Here is a 27,398-nt window from a genome sequence, read left to right on the forward strand (position 1 = left end):
TCCTAACCATATGGTTCAAGGTTCAGTCCCACTGCATGGCACCTTGGGAAAGTGTCTTCTAAAAGCTAAGGCCGTTCAATATAAAGATCTTCACCCAGGAATTAAAAAAAAAACCAGCCTGGTGGGTGTTAACAAGTATGTAGAAAACGAATATGAAAAAATGCCGCGCTGACGACAGTGGAGGGTGGATGGGGAGGGGACTTTCTGTCATAACTTCCGGTAAAATGGATATATGTTTATATATATATGTATATGTATATGTATATTGATTTTTTTTTTACGGAATCCCACGTTTTTGGTTATGGAGGATCCGATTCTGAAAAAAAAATTTTTTTTTTTAAATCGCATTTTAAAAATTTCAATTACTGCGGGAAATTATTCTGAAAGAAATCTTTGCAGAAAGATATGAGTAGATTGATTACATTATGTTATCACGGTTTTGTGAGATTTGACTGTTGTTTCTAGCATGTGGCTAGCCTGCTTGAAGGCCTGTGGTGTAGAGATATATATATATATATATATATATATTTGTAAAATTTCAATTTTTTTCAAGAAAGAATATATATATATATATAAACTTACTGGCGTTGTTTGTCAACAACAACTATCGGCGGTGTATTATTCGTTTGTCACTGTTATAAATAACAGTGACAAACGAAAAATCGTGCGTTTGTACTGGTTTTAGGGTTACGGAAAAAAGTGAAAAAGAAATTTGAGGTGGGTAGGGGGAAAAAAGTCTTTCCAAAAATAGTAGCTGAAAAACAGGAAAAAAAAGAAAACAAACTAAAAGCGGTAGAAATGCACGAATGATTGTGGTGGTGCCATGAAGTAAACATGCTTCAGATACACTCGCTTATTCATACAAACATAACTGAGATGAAATATGTCATAAATAACAGTGACAAGCGAAATATACACCGCCAGAAGTTGTTGTTGACAAACAACAGCAGTAATTTTATTAAGCTGAATACACGTCATTGATTGGTTGAAATTACCGAAATACGACAACTTTAACACAAAATAACTTTGAAAATACAAACTTTTCTCAACAACACTAAGAGTAAAATATGTTTTATATACCGGTGTCCGAAGTTTGAAAGTGCTTAGTTACAAAAAATTAATTTCTCGATCTGCTGTTCAAAGGGTAAAGATACAAAAAAGAAAAAAAAAATCAATATATATTCATTTTACCGAAAGTTATGACGGGTGAAGATCTTTATATTGACTCCAAAGCCTTGTAAGTGGATTTCGTAGACATAAACTGAAAGAAGCCTGTCGTGTATGTACATATATATATATGTGTGTGTCTTTGTATCTGTGTTGACAATTGGTGTTTATGTCCCCGTAACTTAGCTGTTTGGCATAATGACCTATAAGGTAAATACTAGGCAGTGCTCCAGTATGGCCGCAGTCAAATGACTGAAGCAAATAAAAGAACACACACACACACACATACATATATATATATATAATGCGCAGGGTGTGTGGTAAGAAACTTGCTTCCCAACACGGAACCATGTGGTTCCGAGTTCAGTCCCAGTGTCGCACCTTGAGCAAGTGTATTCTACTATACCCTCAGGCTGCCCAAAACCTTGTGAGTGGATATGGTAGATGGAAGCTGGAAGAAGCCTGTCGTGTGTGTATGTATATATATATCAAATCAAATCAAATCAAAATAGATGAACATCAATGGAATTTGTATCTTTGTGGTACCAGTGCCGGTGGCACACAAGAAAACCATCCGAACGTGGCCGTAGCCAGTACCACATCGACTGGCCTCCGTGCTGTGGGCACGTAACAAACACCATCCGATCGTGGCCATTCGCCAGCCTCATCTGGCACCTGTGTCGGTGGCACATAAAAACACCATCCAAAGACCCGGCAAGACTAGTCAGGCCATAACCCGTGGCCCCTACCTGGGACGTAGTCAGTCCACCTGTGCATACCTTCCTTCTTGTGACACTTGTGAAGACCTGTTGAGGCAAGTGAAAATCAAAACAAATCAAAATAGATGAACATCAATGGAATTTGTATCTTTGTGGTACCAGTGCCGGTGGCACACAAAAGCATCCGAACGTGGCCGTAGCCAGTACCGCATCGACTGGCCTCCGTGCTGTGGGCACGTAACAAACACCATCCGATCGTGGCCGTTCGCCAGCCTCGTCTGGCACCTGTGTCGGTGGCACATAAAAAACACCATCCGAAGTGGCCGTGGCCAGCCTCGTCTGGCACCTGTGTCGGTGGCACATAAAATCACCCACTACACTCTCGGAGTGGTTGGCGTTAGGAAGGGCATCCAGCTGTAGAAACACTGCCAGATCTGACTGGCCTGGTGCAGCCTTCGGGCTCCCCAGACCCCAGTTGAACCGTCCAACCCATGCTAGCATGGAAAGCGGACGTTAAATGATGATGATGAGATATATATATATACACATACACACACACACTCTTTACTCTCTTTTATTCTTTTACTTGTTTCAGTCATTTGACTGTGGCCATGCTGCAAGCATGCTGGTGTGCCTCAATGGCCATTAAAGGGGTTTTTCCAGCGCCCTCAACTTTTCATCAAAAGGTTGTGAATTGTTTTGTTTGTTTTTGTTTTTTTCTTTTTAATTTTTTTCATTTTTCTTTTTGTTTTGTCCAATTTTCTAATTTAATTTTGTAAAATAGTAAACACTGAAGGCAGGCAATATGATAATAGTGTAAAAAAAAAAAAGATTGCAATATATTATTCCTTGGCTAAAAGTTTGGAACGTCAGTCTGAAAATTAGAATTTTTGTATTAAATGCTCAAATGTATGCATTGTATAGTTTTGAATCAAATTGTACTTGGGCATAAATATTTTGATTTTTAAAAAAATGTTCCAAACTTTTGGATACGACTGTAGAAAATGGTAATCAACGGCGTCCATAGGTAAAAAAATGGTTGAGAGCCCCTGATTTAAAGTATTGACACAGCATAGTCTGTTGATGAGTAAGATTAAACAAGTTTTCATTTTCTGTCAACTGTTTTTTTTTTCCAGAATTGACTTTCTGTAGCATTGTCTGAATAGTCATCTTCATCCTCCAGGAAATCATACCAAAGGAGAAAAAAATAGGAAATTTCAACTCCAGCATAAATTTGTGGTCAAAACAGCGCTCTCTCAGATAGTTTATCTCCAACACCTACCTGCGTTCTGTGTAAAGCTCCATTTGCATTGAAAGACACAATCAACATGGAAACTTCCCCCGTTGAACAGAGTGAGAAAAATGTTTCAATGATTGTACATGTTGATGACACACAAAGTGATCTAGAAGCTGATCTTGTGGCATCAGAGACGAATAATGAAGAAATGAGCACAACGGGAAGTGAAGATTCAGATGGCGGAAGTGAAACGGAAAAAATAACTGAAGAAAAGGCTAAGAAGGAAACAGAGCAAACAAAGAAGAAAGGTCATGTTAGGCCAAAAAGGTTGGTTTCCTTGTCATCTTTCCTACTGCTTTGATTTAAAGATGTTATTAGTTAAATGATCTTACTTCTCGGTATATATATATATATACATACATATATATATATATATATATATATAATAATAATAATAATATTAGGGAGTATGTCCAAACTTACAGGGGGAAATTAGATTTAGGATTAAATCAAATTTCACAGTATAAATATAAATTAAATTAGAAATAAAACCACTCAAACAGTGATAGACATTTTATTAGACAACTTGCCTAATAGTGGTTTTATCTCTATTTTAATTTAATTTAATTTATATATATATATATATATATATAATATATATATATATATATATAATAATAATAATAATATTAGGGAGTATGTCCAAACTTACAGGGGGAAATTAGATTTAGGATTAAATCAAATTTCACAGTATAAATATAAATTAAATTAGAAATAAAACCACTCAAACAGTGATAGACATTTTATTAGACAACTTGCCTAATAGTGGTTTTATCTCTATTTTAATTTAATTTAATTATATATATATATATATATATATATATATATATATATATATATTGCAAATAAGAAAATGGAGAAGCACATTAGTTGGTTCATCAACTTTAGAACATTAAAATGTTGACTTATTTATTTATCAAAACGACAACCATAATAACATACATACATATAGTATATTATTCAATGCATATAAGATAAGAATACAAGCAGTTATTTAAAAACATGAAAATAAATTATCAAAATCACTTACAGCTGTTTCAGCCTATAGATAATAGCAACTCATTGTGCCTATATTAGTCAAGTGTATTGAGGTGATAGGCAGTTGAAAATGAGGTACTTGTTTCTCTTGTTTACTCTTGTGGGTTTGAACTTGAACCCACAAAAGTAAACAAGAGAGAGAGAGAAACAAGGAAAATGCCACTTGTATTTGAACACTATGCAAATATTCTTTTAAAAAACTTTTCTTTTAATTTTACCAAAAGTTAACTGTTTTCCATACTTAAAGTTGAAAAAGTTTCAATGACTGAAACCGGTACTGAAATGTTTTTTATAAAATTATTTTAGCATTTTCTATCTTGACTTTTTTCTCCATATACATATGTGTGTGTGTATGTATTAAAGGCGGTGCTCCAGCATGGCTGCAGTCAAATGACTAAAACAAGTAAAAGAAAAAAATGACTAATAATGGACTCTCCTGTCGTTAGATGATGTATGAGGGTTCAACAATTTCTTACCAAACAACCACACAGATGATTTGTGCCGGTGGCATGTAAAAAGCACCATCTGATTGTGGCCGTTGCCAGCCTCGCCTGGCCCCCGTGCCGGTGGCACGTAAAGAGCACCATCCGACCATGGTGCTTTTTACGTCTGGCACGTAAAAAGCACCCACTACACTCATGGAGTGGTTGGCGTTAGGAAGGGCATCCAGCCGTAGAAACATTGCCAGATCAGACTGGGCCTGGTGCAGCCTTCTGGCTTCCCAGACCCCAGTTGAACCGTCCAACCCATGCTAGCATGGAAAGCGGGTGCTAAATGATGATGATGATGATCAAATGTTTGTTTAGACATAAGCTCACTGCCTCTATCAAATCAACATTACCTGTACAGGTGCAACAGATGTTGAAACGATCGCATAGCAACACACCGCAATGCCTGGTCTGGGAATTAAACCCACAATCTTGCAATCGTGAGTGCAACACCCTAACCACTGAGCCATGCCTCTTCGCATTTCTCGGTATATACATGTGTGTTTTATTTTAACCTTAAGCTAACCTGTATCATCATCATTGTTTTAGTGTCCACTTTTCCATGCTTGCATGTGTCGGAGGAAGTTTATTGAGGCAGGTTTTCTCTGGCCGGATGTTCTTTCACTTGACAACCCTCACCTGTTTTCAAGCAAGGAGTGGAATTTCCCACTAGCCACACATGATTTTGCAGAATACTGAAAACAAGTGAGACAGCTTGCGTGACAGGGACTCTCATTTACAACTATCACGATATCAAGACTAGGAGGAACAAATATATATGTGTGTGTGTGTGTGTATATATATATATATATATACCTTATTTAAAAGCAGTAGAAATTTAACAAAAGCTGTTACTTGGAGTTTCACGTTCTCGTTTGTGTCCGACGAACGGGAATGTGAAACTCCGAGTAACAGCTTTTGTTAAATTTCTGCTGCTTTTAAATGAAGTATATTATTCTACTTCTGGTATTTGAGTACTCTTTTTTCCACCTTGTTTCACATTTTTGTGTTTATTCCGGTATATATATATATATATATATATATATATATACACACACATATACATAGATATATATACACACATATACATAGACGTAGGAGTGGCTGTGTGGTAAGTAGCTTACTTACCAACCACATGGTTCCGAGTTCAGTCCCACTGTGTGGCACCTTGGGCAAGTGTCGTGTACTATAGCCTCAGGCTGACCAAAGCCTTGTGAGTGGATTTGGTAGACGGAAACTGAAAGAAGCCCGTCGTATATATATATGTGTGTGTGTGTGTGTGCACATTTGTGTGCCTGTTTATCCCCCCATATCACTTAACAACCGATGCTGGTGTGCTTACGTCATTGTAACTTAGTCGTTCAGCAAAAGAGATCGATAGAATAAGTACTGGGGTTGATTTACTCGACTAAAGGGGGTGCTCCAGCATGGCCACAGTCAAATGCCTGAAACAAGTAAAAGAGAGTAAAGATATATATTTATATATATATATGACTGATACATTGGTATATTTAACTTTAAGACTAATATTCATTGATCCATGACAGAATATATGCTTATTTCAATTGTTGAACCTATCTGAAATTCCCCATGGCATTTTTTTATACTTTTGCATCTTGGGTCTTTTATATGAGCACTTCAGACTACTGCCTATACAATAAATAAAGAAACTTTACTATATATATATATATATATATATTTACTATATATATATATATATTTATTCAAACAGGCTTACTTTGGTTTCCTTCTACTAAACCCACTCACAAGGCTTTGGTCAGCTCAGGGGTATTGTAGAGGACAGTTGCTCAAGGTGTCACTGTGGAAGCATGTGGCTTAGTGGTTAGGATGTTGGACTTGTGATTGTAAGATTGTGGTTTCGATTCCTGAACTGGGCACCGCGTTGTGTTCTAGAGCAAAACACTTCATTTCATGTTGTACATGCATACATACTCAAATATATATATATATATATACACTACTTATTTATTTGTTAACTTCAATATATCTCTACCTGGTTGTTTAGATTGAGAAACTTGATGTAAAGTTGCATAATATAGATTTGTTTCTAATTTTATTTTATTTGAATGCTGAAATAACATTTCTATTCTGTCTCTTAGCATTCAGAATTCGTTATATTTTTTGATATTTCTAAACATTTGTTTTATTGTTGTAGGGATCAGTCGAACGTTGACAGACGTAAGTTTTTTAATTTTTTACTTGAATGTTTTCTTTCTTTCTAAGCTTATTGTAACAGTTTGAGATATTTGAAATTTGAACATAAGCAGGAGAGTTGTGTTTCATATTTATTGGTTCATTTCATATGTATAATACACACACACACACATAGGGTGTCCCTAAAGTCTGGACACTAGGAAATCTCATGTTGGTGGGGGCCACTTTTTCTTCAGTGAACATGTAACAGATGCGACTTATCTCACCATGTTGAGAAACCAGTTAATGCCCCAACTTGAAAGGCTAGGTGAAGAACTTTGAGTGGTTCCAACAAGATGACAGCCCTGCCCATTTCACCACAGTGGTAAGAAATTGGTTGAATGACAATTTCCCTAACTGGATTGGAAGATGTGGCCATGTGGAGTGATCTCCTTGTTCACCAGATCTTAGCCTCCTTGACTTCTTTTTTTTCTTTCTGAGGTGTGCTGAGGGAGAAAGTGTACTGACTGAAAGTCACAGTTGCAACACACACTTGATATAAGAGTGAATGTGCTCAAATTGATGGCAGTGTAAAGTTAATACATCGGGTTCACGTAAATCTTGCAAAATGCATCAACCTTTGCATCAGAAATGGTGGAAATTATATTGAAGATGTTATTTGTTAATCTTCCAATTGTATAGAATATTGCTGAAAATTTTATGTGTATTTTGTGAAAATATACATTTTGCCTATGTGTCCAGACTTTAGGCACACCCTATATGTGTGTGTGTGTGTGTATTTTATTTATTTATTTATTTATTTATTTATTGAATGTTTTCCTGCATTTAATAGCTCGCAACCACCGTTGGAATTTGAGGATCACAGGTCTTCCTTCAAATACCTGTTTGGATGAACTGAAAAGGCTTTGTAGCCAGTACGGCACAGTATGTTGAATGAAATTTTGTTCTTCATTTTCATTTGATGCTTTTATTATTGAATTAATGATAGTAATTACTCATTAGTACTTATATTCAAAATACCAACAGCAACCTAGTATGTGTATGTGTTATGTATCTCCCATTTATGAAAGCCTTACTGATAGTTGCTAAGAAGAGAGACAGAATCAAAATGCTGGAGGTGTTTTCTTAATGATATTTGACAATGTAGTTGTATATGCTTAGTTAGGCAAGTATGTTTAATTTTGCTCTTGTCTTTTGTTGTCAGTGGTGGGTAAATCACACCAATCACTCATTCTGAACTACAAGTGTTTTTGGTAGTTTGCTCTCTTGTGAAAATACAATGAAGCTTCCTCTCATCATGATCTGTTACTCCAACACTTTGTATATTCTCTAGATTACACAAAATAACATTAAATCTCATAAACAATTTTCTTTAACAGTTCTCTATTTGATTGCAAACAGCAGCTCTTACTAACAGGCTAGCTACACTCTGTTCTTATCTAAGACCCAGATCTCTCAATCTTCATTCCAATATCCAAACTTTGCTCTGATAGGTGATATTTGTACATCTGTTGAATTCACTCTCCTTGTCGTTCTCCCCTCTCTCTCTCTCTCTCTCTCTCTCTCTCTCTCTCTCTCTCAGCAGAAACACTTCCAGTTATTTAAGTTCTAAGTCTCTCCTCATCTACTACTCTCTAAGTACATCTGCTTCTCTTATTACTCTCCAAACTTGCTCTACTCACCAACAACTCTTTAACCATAAAGGCACAGTTATGTTGAATGAAATCCTTTCCTTCACATTCATGTAATGTTTTTATTAATGAATTAACTCTTCTCTAAAATCCTTGACTTCAATACTCTCAGCTCCGTTTGGCTCTTGCTAGTGCTAGATTAACCATTAAGCAAAATAAGCACGTGCTTAGGGCATCAAAGGAAGGAGGGGGCCATCACAGAAATGCTAAATGGTTTATGACACAAAAGAAGCCACTTTAAACTTACCAAAATAATATTTGGGATGCCTTATCTCTCTATTAAGTATAGAAGCAGATGTGTTATGTAAGATTAATTTTGAGAATCAGATCAAAAACTTTGCAATTGAAAAAGTAGGGAAAAACTTTGCGAATACAAATAAAGTGGAAATATACAAAATTAAATTAGTTTTGTTTCCTTTTGAAAAATAAAAATTTATTTTATGGTTTATTATTATTTATACCTTAAATTACATATATATGGGGGTACGAAAATCTTCAAAGTGTTTAGGGCCTCTATGGGTCTTAATCCAGTCTTGGCTCTTGCACTCATTCCATACTCATTTCAAACCAACATCTGTAAAGCTATTATAGGAAATATGGATGATGCTTCTGACTAATTAGTCACTAATGAAGTCACTTGCCAACACACACTAACCTTTGATCCAAAAACATGTCTTTCCCCTCTCCTCTCTCAAAATAATGTACAGTATCCAAAGATTATTGCACATTAACAGGAAATATCTTAAATTGAAGAAATGTAAAATTCTTTACAGGAATTTTTTGTTTTTTCATTAAAAAATTTTTTTCTAATGGTTTTGTCAGGAGTAAAAGGCTGTGCCCATATCCTGTTTCTTAAAGAAGGCTGATCTTGTGCCACCGCTACTTTGGCACTCATTCTTTGTTTCCTCACTTCTCTTCTCCTCCCACCCCTTGCCCCATAATAACCACTATACCCAGTCATTTCTCTTTGGATGTTGGTTTTCTGGAATTCCTTCACTGCAGCCATCAATTTCAATTGTTCAAAAGAAATAGTTCTAATATTTCTTACCAGTCTTGGAGAACCTGTAAAAACCACGGGCACTGCCCTTTCCTTTGAATCAGTAAAAAAACACCTGAAAATATTTAATATATTGATACTGATTTCAAATTTTGGCACAAGGCCAGCAATTCCAGAGGAATAGGTAAAGTCATTTACATTGTCCCCAGTGCTCGACTGGTAATTATTTTACTGACTCTGAAAGGATGAAAGGCAGAGTCGACCTTGGCAGGATTTGAACTTAGAACACAAAGCTGGATGAAATACTGTGAAGCAATTTGTCCAGTGTGCTAACGATTCTGCCAGCTCGCTGCCTTTTTCAAGATATTGACGTTGATAACTTTTGGATTGAATACATACATGTAATTTTTCATGTTTAAAGTTTAACTATTTTCTACTGTTTTTGTCTGTTCATACCAGATTTTGGGTGCCAAAATATTATCAAAAAAACGAAAAACTGGTGTTCAGTATCGTGCTTGCATAGGAATGTCTCAGCCTGAAGAGGCTGAAAAATGTATCAAGTTTTTGAACCAAACTAAAATTGAAGGCCATAAGATAAAAGTTCTTAAGGTGAGTTATCCTCTCTTCATTGGTTTGTCTTCAGACCAGATGGTCAGCTACTGAATTAGGTATATATGATGAGCTTTATTGTTATTTACTATTGGAATATTGATGGTCATCGTTTCCAATAGATATAGATTTTGGAGCAAGTTGAGTTAATCAGGTTATTGCAGTATAAATGTTTAACTCTTGAAAAGAATAGACATTTATATATCAGGTGTTCAGGCTAAATTTGACATGGTTAACTCTTAACTCTTTCGTTACTATTTATTTCGAGATGCTCTGTGTTTCTTTCAATTATTTAAAATATAACAGAAAATTTAGTAAAATAGCTTAGTTATCATTAACCCTTTAGCATTTAAACCGGCCATATCCGGCCAAAAGTATTCTGCCTGTTTTATGTTCAAACTGGCCAGATCTCACACCAACCCTACAATATCGTTTTAAAAATTAACAGCTACCTCATCAAAATCTCATAGCTACAAGATAATGCATGATTAGTTCAAAACAATGTGGATAAAAAAAAGTATTAATTTTGGCAGAATAATGTGAACACTAAGGGTTAAGCTAGTGTTAGAAACCTAAATTGTAACTAAGGTTTCATGGAAGATTTTAATTCAAAGCTTATGAAAACAAGACATTTGTTCTACAGATCCAGAGCTGGTTTCAGCCATGTTGGTAACAAAAGGGTTAAAGCGGATAGGCGTTTATATACTGGGTATTTGGGTTAAATTTGACATGGTTAATTCTTAAAGAGGGTAGATGTTTATACACCGAGTGTTCAGGCTAAATTTGACAGTTTGCATAAAAAGAAAAAAAAAACATCTCATCCAAAATTTAAATATTTAAAAAATAAAAAATATGGGTCGATTTGCTCGACTAAAGGCGGTGCTCCAGCATGGCCGCAGTCAAATGACTGAAACAAGTAAAAGAGTAAAGAGTAAGAGTAAACCAGATTATGGCTGGGAGATAACAGTTTAAAGGTAGCAGCTCAAGACAGCCTCAAGACAGCTTCAGAACCTGGTGTATGCATTCTCCACTGTGTTCCTGGGAAGATATTTGAACACCACCCTGATCTTGGCTACCAGCTCAGTCTTGGTGTTTCAAATAGAGCAGCTGTTATCTTTCTCACCTGTGCCCCACATGTAGTAATCAATGGGATTACGATCAGGGGAATTAATAATGAGGCCAGAAATTGGAGCTGGTGAAGTTGTAGGCATTCTGTGACAACCACTTCCAGCTCATTCTGTAAATGTGACAAAGAACCAAATCCTGCTACCACACATATGGCCTTCTAGCATCAACTCTTTTCAGCCAGGGATTGGGATGTTCAAAGATGTGGAGATGGATTCTGACTTGTGGATTCAGTCAGAATGCATGCTGTGTCCCTTCCAACTGGCCATAACTTTGTAGTCTCCATTGCACCTGTCCATGTCACATCAAACAGTATTCACAGAGCATTGAGCAGCATGTCAGTATTTTGATACTCAGTGTGAATTATCATGATACAGGCAACTCTTTTTTTCCAATATTTAGATGGTTTCCAGTGTTCCATGTCAGCTAACTTTTTCTCAACTACAGCTTTAATAGTTATGCTCTCCAACTTTGTGGACTGTTGACTGTCCACTGATACATCAAGCAGTTTGGAGGGGGGGGGGACAAAGAAAGTGGTCAAGTTTAGCCTGGACACTGTATGTTGTCAACTGTTTAAGTAAATAGATATCTGGTTATCTATTTAAGAAAGTAGATATAGATAGACGTGATCAGCTATTTAGATAGGTGTTAGTCAGTTGTTACCCTTGTGACTAGACATGTTTTCACGGAAGGTTGGAGACAAGATAAAACTTGTATGATGGTGACGTTCCTCTTATAACTATCATATGATGTTAACCCTTTCGTTACTGTATTTAGTTTGAGATGCTCTGTGTTTCTTACAATTATTTTAAATATGACAAAGAATTTAGTAAAATAACTTAGTTATCTTTCAGCTGGTGTTAGGAACATAAATTGTGACTAAGGTTTGGTGGAAGATTTTAATTCAAAATGTATGAAAACAAGACATTTTACCACAGAGCCGGTTTTGGCCAGGTTAGTAACAAAAGGGTTAAAGCAAAGAAACAGTTGCATGCATGCACACATACATACATACACACACACACACACGATAGGCGTATTTCAGTTTCTGTTTGCCAAATCCACTAACAAGGTTTTAGGCTGCCTGGGGCTATAGTAGAAGACGCAATCACTTCCAACCCTATAGCTTTGAGAAAATATTAACTTGCTTGAAAATTTTTTAGGATTGGCAACAGGAAGAGCATCTAGCTGTTGAAAATCTTCCTCAAGAAATTCTCTTTGACCTGTGCAGCCATGGAAAAAAGTGGATGTTGAATGATGAGGATGATGATAGTTTTAATATGGTTTGTTAGTTTTATGTGGCTTTCTTTTCTACATTTTATGTTGTTTTATATCAGAAACGATGGAGACAAAACAGTCTGTGGAGAAAACTCGAACTCGCTCAAAAACAGGAGGAGTCTTTCAGATTGTTTCAACATGGTGAACAGTTAAGGTTTGTTGAAATTCCACTGAAATTATAATTGTTTAATGCTGGATTCCATCATTGTATTCTTTTATTCTTTTACTTGTTTTTGTCATTTGACTGTGGCCATGCTGGGACACTGCCTTGAAGGGTTTTAGTCAAACAAATCAACCCCAGGACTTTTTTTTTAAAGAGACTGGTACTTACTCTATTGGTCTCTCTGTGGCAAACCACTGCATCACAGGGGTGTAAACACATCAACACCGGTTGTCATGTAGTGGTGGTGGAAGATAAACATAAAGACACACACATATGGCGGGTTCTTTCAGTTTCCATCTACCAAATCCACTTGAGGCTTTGGTCGGCCCAAGGCTATAGTAGAATACACTTGCCCAAAGTGCCACACAGTGGAACTGAACCCAGAGCCATGTTGTTGGGAAGCAGACTTCTTACCACACAACCATGCTTTTCTGTGCAGCACATTGGACAAGTGTCTTGTATCATATGCCCAGATTGACCAATGCTTTGTCAGTGAAATTTGGTAGATGCAAACTATGTTAAACCTCATCTGAGGGGCTATTCCAGTTTTTGGTAAAAGAATACTCCTGTCACCTGGTTTAACACCACATTGGCCCTTGGCTGCTTTCAGGCTAGGTCTTTAATCTATGGATAGCTTCTTCCCTTCTAATCAATCTTGGATTGGAAACACTGAAAAAACACATTTTGTGTACTGCTTTTCATTTTCTGACTAAGTTATAAATCATTTTAAAATCTTTTGAATAGCATATTTGGCTTATGATGAATTTGGAATTTAATTTGTTTCAAAAGCTGGAGTTAAGTCAAGAGGAAAAAATCCAATTAGTTGGTTGGGCATCACTGAAAATGTTGTACTCTTTATAGAGATGAAAAGAGGATATACTCCTTAGCATGGAAATTTAATGAAATGATTGTCAGACATACAGTTTCTCGATTCTTGTGGTGAACTGTTGTTTGTGTTGTTGCTTAGTCTCAGATCAAATCTTATTATGCAGACATATGATTGAAGACATTCCAGCTGTAACCATCCCATTTTTTATGGCTATCTTTAGAACTATCTTCTTCAATACATATATTTTTTAAGATGAGAGAATGACGATGTTATATGTTCAAGATTTCTTGTAGGCACAAGCGTGGATGTATGGTAAGAAGCTTGCTTCTTAACAACATGATTCTGGGTTCAGTCCTACTGTATGGTACCTTGGGCTGACCAAGACCTTGTGAGTGGAGGGTTTGGTAGACATAAACTGAAAAAACCCCCGTTGTATATGTGTTTGTTTCTGTGTTTGTCCCTAACCAATGTTTGACAACTGTTGTTGGTGTGTGTGCATGTCCCCATAACTTAGTGGTTTGGCAAAAGAGATTGATAGAATAACTACCAGGCTTTAAAAAAAAAATATGTGCTGAGGGCGATTCATTCAACTAAAATTCTTTAAGCTCGTGTCCCAGCATGACTGCAGTCTAATGACTGATGCAAGTAAAAGATAAAAGATAGGTCAAACAATCACACAGACTCTCTAAACTGTACCTCTACATGATACATATTTAGTGTTATGTGAATGTTAGCTTGATACTTAAATGTCTCTGTCCAAATGTGACTTCTCTTTTCTGAAAAATGAAATGTGTTTATATATTATCCTTACAACTCAAAAATACCCTATGTCAAGAAGCTGTTCTTTATCCTGTCTATGTTTAAACGCTTTATTAAAACCTTCCATATCAGGTTGAAATATTTTTGCCATTTTTTTTTTTGTTCAAACTGACCAGATTAAGTCTTTCATACTCATCCTACAATGGCATTCTAAAATAATCTCATCATTCAAAGCTATTAGATAATGCATGATTAATTCCAAACAGCGTGATGCTTATTTATATAAGCATTGCATTTGAAAGTGAAGGTGCATGGCTCAGTGGTTAGAGCATCAAGCTTACGATTGTGAGGTTGAATCCTGGACCGGGCTGCATGTTGTGTTCTTGAGCAAGACACTTTATTTCATGTTGCTCCTGTTCACTCAGCGGTAGAAATGAGTTGCAACGTCACAGGGGCCGAGCTGTATCAGCCTTTGCCTTTCCCTTGGATAACATCGGTGGTGTGGAGAGGGGAGGCCAGTATGCATGGGCGGCTGCTGGTCTCCCATAAACAATCCTGCTTTGACTTGTGCTTGGGAGGGTAACTTTCTAGGTGTAATCCCATGGTCAGTCATGCCCGAAGGGGGTCTCAGCCACATTTGACAGTAATCTGAATGCTAAAGGGTTAAAGAGTTTACTCTTTTATTCTTTTACTTGTTTCAGTCATTTGACTGCAGCCATGCTGGAGCACCGCCTTTAATTGAGCAACTCGACCCCACGACTTATTCTTTTGTAAACCCAGTACTTATTCTGTCAAGTCTCTTTGCTGAACCGCTAAGTAACGGGGACCTAAACACCAGCATCGGTTGTCAAGTAATGCTAGGAGGACAAACACACACACGCATACATATATATATATACATATATATGACAGGCTTCTTTCAGTTTCCGTCTACCAAATCCACTCACAAGGCTTTGGTCGGCCTGAGGCTATAGTAGAAGACACTTGACCAAGGTGCCACGCAGTGGGACTGAACCAGGAACCATGTGGTTGGTAAACAAGCTACTTACCACACAGCCACTCCTGCACCTATTTGTTTAGATAGCTGCAGCTGCTTCTAATATTTCAAATATTTAAGGTTAGAAAAGTGATCTTGGGACAAATGCTTAATTTTCCCAGAGATTCCAATGTAAGTTTCTTCGATATTCTGTAAAGTAATACTAGTCAGATTAGTTGCAGGTTGGTGTGTGTAGGCTATGATTTTCGTTTTCTTTTTGTTTAAATTTTTGATATCTTTATTTATGTTATTTCACACTTTTCAGGTGGGAGAAAATGAAACTACAAAATCAGAACCTATCAAAATTTGAAATAGGAAGACAACTTCTTGAACTGAATTTTCGATGGACAGAGGTGTTGCGGTGAGTGAGACAGATTGTGTTGTCACTCTGTCGACTTAAATTTTTTTATCATTGTCTTTGACATCACTTATATAACTTGACTAATTTATTTTATTCCCCTTGGGGGCTGAAATTTCTGGTGTTTTGCTTGACAAGCAACCAAGACTTTTGGCAGTTAGCTGTGCTTGAGAAGATACGTGAAGCTAAATAAAATTGTGGCTCATCATCATCATCATCTTTTAACATCTGTTGTCCATGCTGGCATGGGTTGGATAATTTGAGCAAAGCTGGGGAGCTGCACCAGACTTCAGTTTGATTTGGCATGGTTTCCTCAGCTGGATGCCCTTTCTAACACTAACCACTTTATAGTGTGTGCTGGGTGCTTTCACATGGCACTGCCAGAAGTGCTTTTCACCACCAGAGGGACGGGTCTTAATACTTCTGCTGTAATATTTTTCTTCATATTCCACTCAATCAGGATTGACAGCAACATATTTATAAAGCAACCTTGTTTTATGAAAAATGAAATTATTTACTGTGAAGGTCTCTTGTTTTTCAGTAGCAAAGAATAAATCCCATTATCTACATTGGTATATCAGCTATTGTATTGATATTGGAGCTGTTTATTGTCTTATTCTCTGGCTATAAATCAACTATTGATCAGTCCAGATTGTGTAGACCTATAGTCAAAGCTGTGATCGTTCAACCTATTTTTAAGACTTGAGAAATATGTTGTCCAATGTATCTGATTTTTTGCTCTCTTTTTTTTTTTCTTTTTTCGAGAGATGGTGAGGAACGATTTTTTAAAACTCTTTTTCTTTCTAAAGGAAGATTTGGCTGCTGTTGCTAGTATGTTGAATGCCATAGAGCAGTTTTCCCACCCTATTTTTTCCCAGGCCCTACTATAACTTTCCAGAAAAATATATGTCCCCCTGGTAGTTGGAAAAAAAAAATCAACTTTATCTTTTGTATGTATATATATATATATATATATATATATACACACGCACGCACATACATGATGGGCTTGTTTCAGTTTCCATCTACCAAATCTACTCAAGGCTTTTTGGACAGCTTGATACTATGGTAGAATACACTTGCCTAAGGTGCCACACAATGGGACTGAACCTGGAACCATGTGATTGGGAAGCAAGCTACTTACCACACAGCCACGCCTTTCATAATTATATACTTTTCTTAATGCCCACACTGGGGCATTAGAATAGCGCTATACTGTAGCAAACAGTCTTCATACTGTATGCTTGGCTGGGGGGATTAACTTGGCTAGGCTGAGTATAGGTGTGGTCTGTTTGCTGTAAAAAGATTTTCAAAATTACATGTCCCACTAAAAAAAAAAAATGTTAACTCCCACACCCTACCACAATCTTCCCAGGTCCCACTGGTGGGAATGTATGCCCCACTTGTCTCGGTGGTGTCTTGACTATTTACTATCTTTTCCTCTATCATTCAGTGCAGCAGTTGTTTACTTTATTTTTCTGTTTGTTGTTTTAAATAGGCTGAATGAGATGAGAAATGCCATAGAAAATCCTGGTGATCCAAGAAATATGAATAAGGGATCACGGAGGAACAGTTCCCATACCCCCTCCATGTTTCAATTTCCATTCCAAAATCAACCCTGGTAAGTCATGCATGACAGAGACAATTTATCTTTTAATCTTCATCTTGTTTTGGTCATTGTACTATAGCCATGCTGGGGTACTGCTGTGAAACGTTTAGTCAAACAACTTGACTCCGTTACTAAGTTTTTTATGAAAGCCTGGTGCTTATTCTGTCGATCTCTATTTGCCAAATTACTAAGTTATGGGGAAGTAAGCAAATCAACACTGGTTGTCAAGCAGTGGTAGGGGATAAGCACAAAGACTCAAACATATAGATGGATATATACATGCGCACACACACACACACACACAGAGTGACAGGCTTCTTTCAGTTTCCATCTACCAAATCCATTCGCAAGGCTTTGGTTGACCCAAAGCTGCAGTAGAAGACACTTTCCCAAGGTGCTGTGCAGTGAGACTGAACTTGGAACAATATGGTTGGGAAGCTAACTTCTTATCACACAGGCTCGACCACATTTTCGGGGGGGGGGTAGAAAGATTTAGCTGCTGTTTCTAGTATGTTGAGTACTATATTCATGTTGGCTTGCTTGGTACTCTGATCATTTACCCTTCTGTAAAAAGTTATTTACTATCTTATCCTCTGGCTGCTTATTCTGCGCAGTATCTTCATTTCGCTGTTTATTGTTTAAAATAGGCTGGAAGAAATGACATGTTCTGTGAAAAGGCCTCTGGATTGAGGCAACCCATGTAAGGGAGAGTTCTCCAGTGGATTCACAGGATCAAAGGAGAGAAATTCCAATATTCTGTCTATATTTGAACTTCCATCCCAAAATCAATCTCAGTAAGTTGTGTGTGATGGAGACAATTCAGTGAATCCATTTTTTTTTCTTTAGCAAATGATTTTTCAGAAGATTTGGTTGCTGTTTCTTGTCTGTCAAGTACCATGGAGGCACTTGTGTTGGTTCAGTTGGTGTTTAGGGTTAAGGTTATTTAATGTTTTCCTCTCACTGCTTATCATTCGATCCAGCAATTGTTTATTTCTGTTAACTTCATTTTCCTGTTTATTGTTTAAAACAGGATGGAAGCAAGCCATTCCATGCAGAGATCTCAATTTCAAAGTAACCGAGATGGACCCACACAATCAAAGAGAAAGAGGAATAGGAGGTTCAATGTCCATGTCCCCTCTCTATTTGAACTTCCATTCCACAATCAACCTTGGTAAGCTGTGTGTGATGGACACCAATATACCATTGCTTTCATTTTACAGTAATCCCTTGACTATTGCAAGTGTTGCTTTTGAAAAAAAACCCTCGATAGGTGAAAGTCCGTGAAATAGAAACAGTAATGTACTGTATATTTTATTATTTTTATAATTTGTATATATTTATTACAAATGCAAAACAACACTACACACTCGCCTCCTGGCTTTAGTTTTCCATACGGTGTGTGCAATTCTTTGTTTACTCATCTACGGTACACTACGTATTTTCTTTTAATATATTTTAATTAATGTGTTATACAGTACAGAAAGAGCTGTATTTTTATTGATTGAATTTTAGGCATGAAAATGCTTATTTTACTACAGAAATAATTGAAATTTAAAAAAATATAAACATCTATTGGCCTCAGAAATCCACAATATACTGAGGAGTCCATGATGTAAATTTACATATATTAGCCTGAAAAATCTACGATGTACTGAGGGTGTGATAGATGAACCATGATATGGCGAGTGGTTACTGTACTAGAATTGCTGTGTTCTAAATTAACATTACTTTTGCCTTTGGCCTTTTACAAGTGCTAGTGTACATACCTGTCACTAATTGTTCTTGTTTGTGGTTATACCTTTATGTCTCACCATACTGAACAGATCTTTGATCAGAGGTATTTAAGTCTTGATTATTCCATCTGTTTTTAGACATAATATAGGCTTACATTATCTGATTGATTGATTGATTGATTCCAGTTTCAGCTCATGAGCTGTGGCCATGCTGGGGCACTGCCATTTAAATTTTCATGGCAACAAAGAATGATTTGACAAAAATTTGGTTGCCATTTTTTAGTTGCCTTAGCTGTCACATAAAGACACTCTTGTTGGCACAACTGGTGTCCTAGTTGTTTATTGTTCAGAGTTAAGCCTATCATCTTATCATCTATCTGCTTATCATTCAGTAGAGGGTTGTTTACTTTTGTTAATGTCATTTTGTTGTTTACTATTTAAAATAGGCTGAAAGACACAATCGGTTCCATGCAAAAACCTCAAGATGGAAGCAATCCCCAAATTGAAGCCCTCTTGGCTGGACCCATGGGATCGCTAATGAGAAATTCCCCTATACTCGCTGCATTAGGACTTCTATTACAAAGTCAGTTTCGGTAAGCAGTGTGATAGAGATTACTGGAAATGTGATGTTCTAAATTAAAATTTCTTTCACCTTTTTTAATGTTGGCATCTTACAAGTGCGTGTGTGTATCATTTTTTATCTCTTTTTCTCACAGTGTTAATGAATACAAGAACACAGATTATGGAAAACAAGTTCAGCATAATGAGAGGAGTGGGAAAGTTTTGGGAGGTGGAAGCCATTCTGATGTCCCTGAAGTTTCGGGAGATGGAAGCCATTCTGATGTTCCTGAAGTTTCGGGAGGTGGAAGCCAATCTGATGTCCCTGAAGTTTCGGGAGGTGGAAGCCAATCTGATGTCCCTGAAGTTTCGGGAGGTGGAAGCCAATCTGATGTCCCTGAAGTTTCGGGAGGTGGAAGCCATTCTGATGTCCCTGAAGAAAAACAAATGAAGAAGCAGAGAACAGATCCTTTCCCAGATGTTCAAAAGAAAGTTGAAACACAAATTGAAGAAAAACTTAAACAGTAATTTTGCTTGTTATTTAAACGTCTTAACTTTTACTTTTGATTTTAACTATATAAAATCCATGTTGATCTAAACGTGAGCTGATATATAGATGAGTTTTGTTGTAAACAATATTCTTCATATAGATCAGTGTTGGTGCATGCACCAGCCTCTGTCTTGGTCAGTGTTGATGCATATACCAGCTTTTCGTAGAGGTCAATGCTAGTCATTAATTGTTCTTGTTTTGTGATTCTAAATCCACAGCTTGTGTTGTTTACTCCTAGGTTTCATCAAATTGAGCAGACCTTTGATCAAAGGTATTCCGGTCTTGATCATTCCATCTATTTTTAGACATAATGTAGGCCTACATTATCTGTTGCATCCATTTAAAATTTTAAGCCAATAAATAGTGATTTGTCAAAGATTTGGCTGTTGATTTTCATTGAGTAATCACCTAGAAGTACGCTCCTTAGCTTAGTTGTGTATTATTGAGATTTAAGGCTATTTACTATCTTTTCCCTTACCTGCTATCATTCAGTACAGCAATTGTTTACTTCTGTTAACTTCATTTGTTGCTTATTCTTTAAAATAGGCTGAGAGAACTGGTACATTCCATACAGATGCCTCTGAATCAAAGGAAACAACACGAGGAACCCAATCGACCCAGCATGAGCAATTATAACAACGCTTCTAGATTTGATCTTCCATTCCAGAATGAATCTCGGTAAGCTGTGTGTACTGGAAACCCTGTGTGTAGGGCTTCATTGATTTCTTATTCATTGAAATTGTGATGTTCAACATTAAAGTTTCTCCTTTTCTTTTTCTTTTCTCAGTTTTGTCTTCTTGTGTGTAATTATATAAGTATCTGCATTATATGTCTATTTGTGTGTGTACACACTCTCACCCACACACATATATGCATGTATTATGTTTGTGTATATACATACTTACTCTCACACGTGTATGTATGTTTGTGTGTGTGTGTGTATATATATAAACTAACAGTGGAATAAACAGATACACTTTTCCCTTACGTATCTACATAGTATATATTGTTTACTGGGTACTGCTGACCAAATCTGTGGTTGATGCAAAGTCTCAGTTAGGCCGAGGGCGACTTGGTGGTGGAACAAGGAGGTGGACAGTGCTATAAGAGCAAAGAGACAGGCTTGGAAGGACTGGGAAAACGGTGGAAGCAAAGCATTGTATCAGGGAGCCAGAAGGAAGGCTAGGCAATATCCTGTGAAGACATGGTCTGTCATGGGCAATGTTACGTTAGTTAGAAACAAAGGTTGGTGAAAGGAAAGGCATCTAACTGTAGAAAATCTGCCCCAGTAAACTCTATCAAACCCATTCAAGCCTAGTGGTTAGTGGTTTCAGACTTTGAGATCAAAGAACTTACAGACACAAATCAATATGAAAAAGGAAGATATAAAGGCTTTAAGATGCAGTGAACAGTCAGGGATTTAGAGACATATTAATCAAAACATTTCTTGAGGCGAGAAGAGGAAATAGTGAAGTAATCAGGACCGTTAAAGGCAAGAGATGTTGACGTAACAAAAAATGTTAAGTTTTAAAAACAACACAGTAAAACACTAATTTAAAAAGTCTAGAGAAGTTGTACAACTGGTGCATGTATATGAACAGCAATGCTACATGGTGGTGAGATGTGGGCCTTGAATGCAGAGAACATGTGAAGGCTAGAGAGAAATGAAGCTATTATGCTCTGCTGGCTGTGCAATGGAGTGCTAATGTAGTGTGAGAAAAGTTTGAGATAAGAGGAATTAGATGTAGTGTGCAAGACAAGATGTGTTGGTTTGGTCATTGGATGCCAATCCCTTAAAGTGGATGGGGCTTGTAGAAGGGGGAGACCCAGGAAAACATGGGATGGAGTACTGAAAGCCAATCTCAAGACACTTAGCCTTATGAAGGATATGACAAAGGACTGAGATATCGGCATCTTGCTGTAATCAAGAAGACCCATCCACCACTGCAGAATTGATACCTGTACTGATGCCATGTAAAAAGCACCCAGTACATTGTAAAATAGTTTTAGGAAGGGCATCCAGCTGTAAAAACCATGCCAGAACAGACAAAGGAGCCTGGTGTGCCCCCCTCCCGGGCTTTACCAGCTCCTGTCAAACTGTCCAACCCATGCCAGCATGGAAAAACAGACATTAAATGATAAGATGATGATGATGTACAAAGTCCAGAGAGGAAGGAATATCTATAGTATAGTGAAGAACTGATAGCAGTAGATGTGTGTGTAGTAGTAGTAGTAGTAGATGGGTTTGTAACAGAAAGAAAACTAATTATCTAAAAATTCCACATCTGCACAAACATCTGAAACCCTATCCAGAAAAGGCCGATTGATTGGCATGAAGTTACAGATGTGTTCCAGCCCCTTGTCCACAAGCACATTGTCTCCTACCGTTGCTATAATAGCCTCTGCTCCTCAGGAAATAGTTGTTTTAAGCCACCCACTTCCAGACATTCCAATTCCACTTACCTCTTCTCATCTGATCACACATGTTGTTTCATTCACCCCTGCCCCAGGTCCTTCATTGATATCTATGACCAATCTTTTTTTCCCCCCAGAAAATTCTGCAATTTCTTTACTGCTCATATCTTTCCAACAAATGTTGACTTGAAACAATATTCAAGAAGAATGTTGATGTTACCAGTCTCACCTGTCAAGAAGGCCTGTGAAAGCTATGGGTCCTGCCACTTGCTCCAGACCCATTAAGTATAAAAGAAAAAAAATGACTATTTGGTTACAGATTATTAATGACATCATGAGAGTAGGGAAAGCAGAACTGGAAGTTGAAGGCTGCTTTGATGAACATAACAAATAAGAAATGATAAAGTATTTGTGGAAGAGTCCTGTCTGAGATGTTAAATCAGTAACGAACTGATGACTGGTCCAGAATAGTAATGATGTATAATATTTAACTTTGATTTTGGCTCTGTACAGGTCAGTGTTGATCCAAATGTTGGCAGGTGCACTTATAGGTCAGAGTTCTTGTTAGCGACAACTTCTATTTACATCACTGTTGGAGCATATACCAGCTTCTCTACAGAGTACACAACAGCCTCAGTTGTTTTTGTTCTGTGGTTACAAACTCCCTGGTGGTGTTGTTCTGCACTACATCAGATCAGATACAGCAGACCTTTGATCAAAAGTATTCCGTCCATGATCATTCTATGTATTTTTCAGATATAATATATAGGTCTACATTATCTAATACTAATAAAAATAGATAATGTAGACCTACATTATCTATTTTTTATGTTTATAAGACAGCAAAGAGGGATTTAAAGATTTGGCTGCTGTTTCTAGTTGCTTGAACAACCACATAGGAAGCACTTGTTTGGAGTTAAGACTATTCACTATCTTATTCTCTATTTGCTTAGCATTCAGTGCTATAGTTGTTTACTTCTGTTAACTTTATTTTGCTGTTTATTGTTTAAAATAGGATGGGGGAAATGAGTCATTCTATGAAGAGACCTCGTGGGGACGAACCCTGGAACGGACCCAGAAGATCCAGGATGAGTGGTTATAACAACAACACTTCTAGATATGAACCCCCATTCCAGAATGAATCATAGTAAGTTTCGCAAGATGGAGACAGTTCCTTCCTGACTTCATATTTACTGGAACTGTGTGGTTTTTCATTAGGTTTTTCTTTTTCTTTTTGCCTTTCTCAGCCTTTGACCTCTTGCACTTGTGTGTGTGTGTGTGTGTGTATACTTATGCCGATGCCATGTAAAATGCACTCATGCTGCTGGTACATAAAAATGCATCCAGCACACTGTAACATGGTTGGCATTAAGAAGGGCATTGAGCTGTAGAAATCATGCCAAAACAGACAATTGGAGTATGGACAGCTCTGCAGCTGGTCAGCTCCTGTCAAACTGTCCAACCCATGCCAGCATGGAAAACAGGCATTAAACAATGATGATATAACCATATATTTTCAGGTTCAGTCCCACTGTGTGGCACCTTGGGCAGGTATCTTCTATAGCCTCAGGCTGACCAAAACCTTGTGAGTGGATATGATAGACAGGAATTGAAATAAGCCTGTCATATGTATATAGTTGTGTGTTTGTGTCTCCTTGTCATTGCATGATAGTTGTAAATAAGCCTCACAATCACACAAGTGGTGTCGATCATTTCCAGTTGCAGGTGTAAACTTGTCCAGCTAGGGGGGAAATATAACCTTACCTGGAAGCAAGTGAGGGGGTGGGCAGTTGGAAGGGCATCTGGCTGTAGAAAATCTACCTCAATAAATTCCGTCAGACCATGTAAACCTGGAAAAGATGTTAAATTGATAATGATTGTGTTTATGATATATATCATCATTATTGTCTGCCTTCCATGCTGGTGCGGGTTGGCTGGTTTGACAGGAGCCAGCCAGGTAGAAGACTACCCCAGGCTACTGTGTCTGTTTTGGCATGGTTTTTACAGGTGGATGTCCTTCCTAACACCAACTGACCCACAGAGTGGACTGAGTGCTTTTTACATGACCCCAGCACAGGTGAGGTCAGTCTTGGTGTGCCTTCCAAAAGCCAACCACTTCACAATGTGAACTGGATGCTTTTTATGTGGCACCAGCACTGGCAGGGTCACCAAGTAACTTGCAAGACAAGGAATTTTGGAGGAGGTGATCTTGTGTCAGATGAAAGGTTAGAGTGTGACAGAGAAACAGATAGGCAAAAACGGGTGTTTTGTTATAGAGGAGGTACATGGTTACATATATATTATGTCATTTCTCTTTTTCTCTGTCAGCTATAATGAATATGAGAATACAGATTATGGAAGACGGGCCGATCAGAAAGAAAGAGGAATGAGGAGTTGGGAAATGGGTCCTTCGCAAGATTTCCAAGGCAGATACAATGACTGGTCTCGGACAGATGAAAACTGGTAATTTCCTTTTTTTTTTTTTTTTATCTGAATTTTTAGTCTTAGAGACCAGTCCAAACAGATGGCAGAGCCTGATGCAATCTTCTGCCAGTATGGGAAGCAGATTTTAAGTGATGATGATCTTACCTTTTTACAGATCACTGTTGAGCTAAACAAGCTACCATAAAAGCGAGTGTTAGTCTAAACAACATCCTCTATATAGGTTAGTATTGGCATATACCCATGGTTCTATACAGGTCAATCTTGTTTTAACAAGATGACCTATACAGAACCATGTGTTTAAGCCAGGTCAAAATATCAAAGTGCCTTTTGTGCAGGTATATTTCTAAACACTTCTATAACAAAGTAAATTTGCTCTTTTTATGTCAGATTTACTTCTGTTTCCAGGACAGGCTTTGATGCAAGAAGAGATATTGGTCGAAGTAGGGGACCTGAAAGAAGATATAGTGGCCCTAATCGAGAACAAGATTCTGTATCATCTTATAACAGAATGAGTCAAATGAGAAGTTCTCATGGTAAGTTTCTATTGTTTTACTCGATGTTTTTGACCAGCTCTCTCCCCCTCTCCATTTCACTCACTCACCGACAGATGAAATTTTGTACGCTCTATTTCCCAATATAGTATTTTCACTGTTTCTCTGCCTTCTGAAGCAATCCCTCTTTCAATACAATCCCTTTCTTCCTTGAATCCTATTCTTTACATATCTCATTATTCTGTTTTAATATTAATTTATTGGAATCTTCAGTTTTTATATTTGTGCACCTTTTCTCTGTCTTCCTTTTAGGTGGTGGATCTAACCAGAGATCTTGGGATTCCAGCAGTGCAGATAGGAAAGGGGACAGCTGGTCCCACACATATGGAGACATTGGCAACAGTAGCATGAACCAACCCAATGACCAGTGGTTTGGTAACCCCGTGAACTCAACAGGGCGTGACGCTACTGGAGCATTTGTTGACAGTAGTAGAAAAACTAACAGTAAAGGGAAGGGGTACAACCAGAGACCCACTTACAGTAAAGGGAAGAAGTACAACCAGAGATCCACTAACAGTGACGGGATGGGGTACAACCAGAGACCTACTAACAGTGAAGGGATGGGGTACTACCAGAGACCTACTAACAGTGAAGGGATGGGGTACAACCAGGGACCCACTAACAGTGAAGGGATGGGGTACAACCAGGGACCCACTAACAGTGAAGGGATGGGGTACAACCAGGGATCCACTAACAGTGAAGGGATGGGGTACAACCAGGGACCCACTAACAGTGAAGGGATGGGGTACAACCAGGGACCCACTAACAGTGAAGGGATGGGGTACAACCAGGGATCCACTAACAGTGAAGGGATGGGGTACAACCAGGTACCCACTAACAGTGAAGGGATGGGGTACAACCAGACATCTACTAACATGTTTGACAATTCTCAGGCACAGGATGGGATCACGATGAATACATATGGTGGTGGTAATGATGGACAAATGCAACAGCCTTATTTCAGTGCTTACAACACAGGATACCAAAATGAAGGCTTTCCATCAAGTACAGTTGGGAGTCAGAACAGGTTGTTTAACTAGAAAGAGATGGAGTCTGAGATACACTTTAATTTCTTTTATATTTTAATTCCTGATGGAGAAAAGGAAAAACATCATATGATCTTTTTTGTCCAAGCAATAAAAGCATTAAGCAGTGTTATGCTAAAAAACATATACTCTCGGATTTGTTTGCTGTGAACTCATTTACTTAAGTGATTTGAATTTATGGCTAACATGATAGCCCAAGAGAGTTCACATCTGTAAGATATGGGGAACACAGCTTGTGGGTCTTATAGTGAGTTTATGGCTAGAAGGAATAAGTACTTTCATGGTGTCCTAGAGAGGTGTGTGTGGGGGTTAGTTTACTAATAGTTACCAATGGAGCTCATGGATAGTGGTCTTAGACAGCCAGGTAAGATTACCTTTTTTTTGTAGGTAGATGGAGGGAACTAACTGATAATCTGAAATAATTGGGAATGAGACTGTTGATATGTAGTTAGAGGCAGAAGAACAATTAGGTGACAAGGACATTTCTGAAAGGATGAACACCAACTGGGTCTTGGATGTCAATATGGAAGGTAGTTTATAAATAAAGATATGGCTACTAATACTGGACATTGCTCACCCCACATGCTGTATAAACATTTACTGATAATTGATAATTTGTCCATCATTAGTCAAATAAAAACCATTTAATGTTTAATTTTCTTGTAAATTTATTTTGCCTGTGTTTTCTGTATTTACAGCATTTGAGCCTTAAAACAAAATTTCATTCATCATTGTTTTATGTCCATTCTCCATGTTGGCATG

The 27,398-nt window shown here is 37.5% G+C and overlaps 1 protein-coding gene across 5 annotated transcripts in view; it reads left to right on the forward strand.

Annotated features, from left to right (window-relative positions):
• Positions 1-27,298, forward strand: part of LOC115220812 (epsin) — a 28,256-nt gene extending 958 nt beyond the window's left edge. The window contains exons 2-17 of one of the 5 annotated variants that reach the window (XM_036510533.1): positions 3,023-3,450; positions 6,886-6,908; positions 7,717-7,808; positions 10,032-10,181; positions 12,644-12,738; positions 15,637-15,732; positions 17,228-17,350; positions 18,369-18,509; positions 19,518-19,664; positions 19,788-20,153; positions 20,726-20,857; positions 23,610-23,741; positions 24,923-25,057; positions 25,445-25,572; positions 25,843-26,383; positions 26,456-27,298. In XM_036510533.1, the coding sequence (XP_036366426.1) occupies positions 3,215-3,450; positions 6,886-6,908; positions 7,717-7,808; positions 10,032-10,181; positions 12,644-12,738; positions 15,637-15,732; positions 17,228-17,350; positions 18,369-18,509; positions 19,518-19,664; positions 19,788-20,153; positions 20,726-20,857; positions 23,610-23,741; positions 24,923-25,057; positions 25,445-25,572; positions 25,843-26,383; positions 26,456-26,630 (2,712 nt within the window). In that variant the 5' untranslated portion in view covers positions 3,023-3,214 and the 3' untranslated portion in view covers positions 26,631-27,298. Of the gene's footprint in view, positions 1-3,022; positions 3,451-6,885; positions 6,909-7,716; positions 7,809-10,031; positions 10,182-12,643; positions 12,739-15,636; positions 15,733-17,227; positions 17,351-18,368; positions 18,510-19,517; positions 19,665-19,787; positions 20,154-20,725; positions 20,858-23,609; positions 23,742-24,922; positions 25,058-25,444; positions 25,573-25,842 lie in introns of all 5 variants that reach the window. The other 4 variants (XM_029790978.2, XM_036510534.1, XM_029790977.2 and 1 more) reach the window with 4 other exon arrangements.
• The last annotated feature ends 100 nt before the right edge of the window (positions 27,299-27,398 follow it).

The sequence above is a fragment of the Octopus sinensis genome, linkage group LG17 (genome assembly GCF_006345805.1).
Source record: "Octopus sinensis linkage group LG17, ASM634580v1, whole genome shotgun sequence".
In the NCBI taxonomy this organism is placed as follows: domain Eukaryota; kingdom Metazoa; phylum Mollusca; class Cephalopoda; order Octopoda; family Octopodidae; genus Octopus; species Octopus sinensis.